The sequence below is a fragment of the Schistocerca gregaria genome, chromosome 1 (assembly GCF_023897955.1).
Source record: "Schistocerca gregaria isolate iqSchGreg1 chromosome 1, iqSchGreg1.2, whole genome shotgun sequence".
NCBI lineage: Eukaryota > Metazoa > Arthropoda > Insecta > Orthoptera > Acrididae > Schistocerca > Schistocerca gregaria.
In genome coordinates, this window is record NC_064920.1 from 261,619,276 (window position 1) to 261,625,444 (window position 6,169).

The 6,169-nt window shown below is 41.8% G+C and overlaps 1 protein-coding gene across 1 annotated transcript in view; it reads left to right on the top strand.

Annotated features, from left to right (window-relative positions):
• LOC126339739 (inter-alpha-trypsin inhibitor heavy chain H6-like) overlaps window positions 1-4,799 on the top strand; it is a 160,154-nt gene extending 155,355 nt beyond the window's left edge. The window contains exon 17 of the mRNA XM_050001658.1: window positions 4,438-4,799. Within this exon, the coding sequence (XP_049857615.1) occupies window positions 4,438-4,489 (52 nt within the window). The 3' untranslated portion in view covers window positions 4,490-4,799. The remainder of the gene's footprint in view (window positions 1-4,437) is intronic.
• The last annotated feature ends 1,370 nt before the right edge of the window (window positions 4,800-6,169 follow it).

Genomic DNA, 6,169 nt, shown 5'->3' on the forward strand with positions numbered 1-6,169 from the left:
GAGTAAGACTCGTAAGTTACTTTGCAGTATTGCAGATATGTCTCGTTGCCCTTTAGACTGACCTTTTTAGAAGAAGTCTCTGAGCCCCCACCGTAGGGGCTGCAGTTATGAACAATTCTGTGTGCATGCGTTCGCCGGCCGATGTGGCCGAGCTGTTCTAGGCGCATGCAAAAAAATCGTTCAACTGGCTCTGAGCACTATGGAACTTAATATCTGAGGTCATCAGTCCCCTAGAACTTAGAACTACTTAAAACTCACTAACCTAAGGACATCACACACATCCATGCCCGAGGTAGGGTTCGAACCTGCGACCGTAGCCGTCGAGCGGTACCAGACTGAAGCGCCTGGAACCAGTCGGTCACACCAGCCGGCCTTTGAAATTCAATAATGGGAGCGATGCACCAAGAGTTTAAAGCGTTGGTGTTTATGATCTTCTCAAGTATTCAGCGGAATGATATTTAGGGCATCCATTTCTAACTTTGGTGGGTTAAGCGAGTAATATTTAGATAAACTTGAAACAGTGTCAAGCTTCAGATCGAACTGACTGGAGTCTGAGGTACGAAATGGCTAATAGAGTCCCTGCTCTGTTAGGCCCGTGTGAAGACATAGGTATGTTCAAGTTCTAAGGCATCCTATTTTTTTTTTGACAAAATAGTCATGCAGAAAACTTCCATTATTTCCCAAAGTAATCTCCCCTTCAATGCTACAAACATTCCAGAACGTCGACGACAAGATTTCATGACCGCTGCGGACGCTTCTCCAGGAGCATGTTTTGACTCCGAGAAAAAAGTTGCTGCAGTACCAATATGACTGGATTGCCTTTCATAGTTGCAATAGGCCGTGAAGTCACTTGGAGTCCGGTCATCTGAGTAACATTAGAAACAACTTCAAAGTTCTCCTTCGTCACTTTAGTCCAATGTACTGGCCCATTTTCTTGATGAAAGAGCGCACACGCAGCCTTTCTCAGATGTTTTTTCTCGCAGTGCTAGTAGAAGCTTGTTCTACAAAACATCTTGCTAGTTCGCACATGTCACCGTAGTGTCCTCTGAAATACTAAGAGTGCGGGTTATGCCAGTGCTGTCCCACAACAAGACCATCACCATATTTTCATCACGGGCCCGTTTGGTGATGACGAATCTGTGTGTTTTCACTGAGCTGACTAGCTCTTCGTTTCTGGATTTAAGAACGGCATCCATGTCTCAACCATTGCCACAGTTGCATAGCTTTAAAGTCGCCCGCCAGAATCCGTCGTACCTACCTGAGGAATATTTACAGCGTTTCCAGGTCATTATGAAGGTCTGTGTGCCTATCTCAGCTAAATGCCATTCGCGGAAGTGATATCATCCAAACTCAAACAACCACCTTCTAAAACAACTGTCTCTCCATTTTGGCAGATCGGCTGGCGCGAAACAATGGTATGGAGAACGGTTATCGTTGAAGCAATGTTTTTCGGTTATGCCGTATTCTTATTGAATCTCTAGTTTAACATGTCTTAAAACCGCTCGTAATAAACCTTTCCTCCATTTATACAGCTGATGTTCAGACTTAACGAAACAAAACCCGCTTTGCACACTGCGTAAGTTTAAGCGTTTTATCCATCCATGATTTACTTTCTCTCTGGAAGTTCTTACTGTAAATGCTTTCTTTGGACTTGGAAGATACCGTACTATCTTTCTGCTCTGGACTTTAATGAGCACGTTGCTGCGTGATCAATGGCGTCTTCTCAAGGTCAGCGCGGAGGCCCGAGTCTTCCCTCGGGCATCGATGTGTGTTTTGTCGTTAGCGTAAGTTAGTTTAAGTTAGATTAAATAGTGCGTAAGCTTAGGGACCGATAACCTCAGCAGTTTGGTCCCACAAGACCTTACCACAAATTCCCAAAAAATTACCACGTCAATCAAAATTCAAAACACAATTCACAGAATCGTTTGAGCTATTTCCTGTTTCTCCTAATGTTTCCACAATATCTAAAGATTTTCGACTTCACATAAATGAATGTCCTAGAAATTAATACCTAACATACACTACTGGCCATTAAAATTGCTACGCCACGTAGATGATGTGCTACAGACGCGAAATTTAACCGACAGGAAGAAGATGCTGTGATATGCAAATGATTAGCTTTTCAGAGCATTCACACAAGGTTGGCGCCAGTGGCGACACCTACAGCGTGCTGACATGAGGAAAGTTTCCAATCGATTTCTCATACACAAACAGCAGTTGTCCAGCGTTGCCTGGTGAAACGTTGTTGTGATGCGTCGTGTAAGGAGGAGAAACGCGTACCATCACCTTTCCGACTTTGATGAAGGTGGGATTGTAGCCTATCGCGAAAAAAAAAAATGGTTCAAATGGCTCTGAGCACTGTGGGACTTAACATGTATGGTCATCAGCCCCCTAGAACTTAGAACTATTTAAACCTAACTAACCTAAAGACGTCACACAACACCCAGCCATCACGAGGCAGAGAAAATCCCTGACCCTGCCGGGAATCGAACCCGGGAACCCGGGCGTGGGAAGCGAGAACGCTACCGCACGACCACGAGATGAGGGCTGCCTATCGCCATTGCGGTTTATAGTATCGCGACATTGTTGCTCGCGTTGGTCGAGATCCAATGACAGCAGAATATGGAATCGGTGGGTTCAGGAGTGTAATACGGAACGCTGTGCTGGATTCCAACGGCCTCGTATCCCTTGCAGAAGATGACAGGCATCTTATCCGCATGGCTGTAGCGGATCGTGCAGCCACGTCTCGATCCGTGAGTCAACAGATGGGGACGTTTGCAAGACAACGACCATCTGCACGAACAGTTCGGCAACGTTTGCAGCAGCATGGACTATCAGCACGGAGACGATGGATGCGGATACCCTTGACGCTGCATCACAGACAGGAGCGTCTGCGATGGTGTACTCAACGACGAACCTGGGTCCTCGAATGGCAAAACATCATTTTTTCGGATGAATTCAGGCCCATGCAGAGACCTACTGACTAAACATTCATGACGGTTTAAGCACAAAACAACACCATAGCGAAAATAAACCATTTTAATCACACAAAATACATAAATATTAATTTTCTCACCGTTAAACGTCGTAGGCCTACCACTCAATTTTCCAAGAACTTACGTGTGAAAACTTCAATTATACATTTTTATAAATGATGAAAATATTAGTGCTATACTTGGTTTTTTCTTCTGGTGAATAATTTATGAGAGGTACCCTTACACATTCAAAAAGACGACGATCAGTCATCTTAATACTACACACACACTTCACTGCGTTCATTGTTGAAAATCCTGTCTCACATAGATAAGTTGATCCAAAAAGCGATGAAATATACGAACAAAGTAACTTTTACAACGTTAGAGCAGGTTTTTACACTCGCTAGTTTACAAAAGCTATCTCCATTGTATTAATTCCTGAAGGAAATGTCACTTTGAAATCAATTATTCACTCTTCAAGATCAATCTCACTAAAAGAGAAAAAGAGTATTCATTCAGCTTATAATATATTTCAGACCCGTTTTTAAAAGTTTGAGGTATGAAAGGTAGAACAGATTCCATGGCCTTGAAATTTGAAAAGCGGTTTTCAAAGTCTGTCTTAGTGTTTCTTGATCCAATGTTGTTTGTTGATCCAACAGCTCTGGTTGTATTTGACGAAAGTGATTCACATTTAATTTCTGTAACTGTGCAAGTGGAAAGACTGTTGCTTGGCACGAGCGTTAAAGGCGGTAAAAAGCAAATGAAGACGACAGAGGCGCGAAGCCTGTGTTGTCAGATTTACCGCCTACAAATACCGTGCGAAGATTCATTATCAACAAAATCATATTTTACAAAAACAGCTCATTTAAACAGATTTTATTGAAAGGTTTTATAAGATCGACTCTTAAAACGATAGCGATCGACTCGTAGATCGCGATCGGCAATTTGAGCACCCCTGCGTTAAACGAATCTCCTACTGCAACGGCTCACTGCGTTTTGGCAGGCACAATGCTTTGTACAACGAAAGTGGCAACCCAGTCGGAGCTGTTAATGCTAGGCTACCAATTTTTTATTGACGAGGATCCTGCGCAGCATGAAAGCCGTAAAATGACCTAGTTTAAATCGCTCTATAATGCTGTAATTGTTATTTCCATGTTAATTGATAACACTGTCTACGGTATACATTACTACTTCTTTCCTCTAGTTACCTCGCTCTCTCTGTTTTTTTGTTCTTGTTTTTTTTTCCAACACGAACCACTTACCGAAGCGGAAATCTGTTACCCCTGACACTATTTAATTCTTTTTAATGTTTGTGCGATCCGAAGTGAAAAATACCGAACACAATAGGCCAGGAAAATGGCCTTGCCTACGTATTAAATTTCCGGTGTTTCGATCTGTAACCTTAGTCATTTGTTGACATGCATCTCTACAACTGTCTAAATTACCATTTACTTTTTTCCAGTTTTCTTGGCGCGTGTTGTCCCGACAACACCTCAGTTACATCAGCAGCATAAGAATTAGCGGCCCTGCGAAACAAGAAGACAGCCGCTCATACGGAAGGTAGCAGACCTCCGTAGGAAGTCTGCAGTAACCGCATAGCTGCAGTGCAGAACAGCGATGGAAGGTTTCTAAGCTCTTTCAAAAACAACAAAAGTCACAGGTGACCACAATATGAAGATAGTGCTGAGCACACACAAGCCAAAGTGCATTACTTATATGCGCTGTACTGAGCACGGCGGGAAAATGAAATACACTCAATGTAGCGTTTAGTTACCATGTAAACTTATTGTTGTTTTTACTGTTGATAAAACTTAATTTTCTATACAGACCGTCTTTTATTCGTTATGCCTCCTCTAAAATTGTTCATACTACCTCTGTAGCTTATACGCCTATTCATACAACCTTCATTTGCACAGCGGTTTTGTTTCCAGTGAAAGCCCTCGTTCGTTACTAATGCCAGAATGACTTCTGTATATTTGTTTGCAAAAAAATTAATTTCCGGTTTGTCGTCCCACTAGAACATATTATTTATGAGTATTCATAATATTAATTGCAATTATCCTATAGTAGTTTATTTATCTTGTTAACCAGTCTTCAGCATACAAGCCCATCAAAAGATAATGAATACTGTTTCCTTTAAAATAAAATGGGAAACATTGGCTTTGCACTAGGCAGCGACAATGAAAACATTAACGTGAAGTATACTGAAATTTTAAATTAAACCTGTCTATTACTAATGCAAAGATGTAGAATTAGAGCGTTTCTTTAAACGATGTCCCCGTTCGGAACATAACTCTTTGCCAGTTTACCGCGACGGACTCTTCTGTAGAACAACATCATAACACTGCAGAGCATATTAATTAATGTATACAGCATTATTTCATTACTCTCGATAGCAAATGTAAATTTTGCGACTCATTCGTGTTATCTAATAAAGACAGACATGGAGTACACGATTCAAGAGGACTAAATCAATTAATCTTTCAGCTTACTCATCCACAAGTGCATTAAGCATGGTGAATTGCGATGTTAAGACCATGAAATATTTGAACATTTGAGCCACAAAGCTTATTTAGCTATTTGGTTATTTATGGACCAAGTGCAGGCAAAACAGCAGTATTCAGATATTAATAAATAGATTGGTTCAAATGGCTCTGAGCACTATGGGACTTAACATCTGTCATCAGTCTCCTAGAACTTAGAATTACTTAAACCTAACTAACGTAAGGACATCACACACATCCAAGCCCGAGGTAGGATTCGAACCTGCGGCCGTAGCGGTCGCGCGGTTCCAGACTGAAGCGCCTAGAACCGCTCGGCCACAGCGGCCGGCTAATAAATAGATGTGATCCTCTACATGAGCGTTTAACGAATTATCCTAATGCATCGAATCTAAACATTGTAATGGGGTGAATAGGATGGATCAAGGAAAGCAGAAATTAGGAAGATGAATCTAACATTCCTACACACACGCTCATTCCACAACAGCCCGAATAAATATCTACTACTATTGCTGCTAGGTCTGTCATAAAACATAAGGTCTATGCAGTAGAGTGTACCTGGACTATGTCTAGGAGAAACACTGAGGATTGACAAATACGTGGAAACATAAGGCATACAAAGAAAACCTTCGTTATAGTTTCATCAAAATTGGGGAAACAATGTCATGCACGCAAATGCACCACGAACGCTGA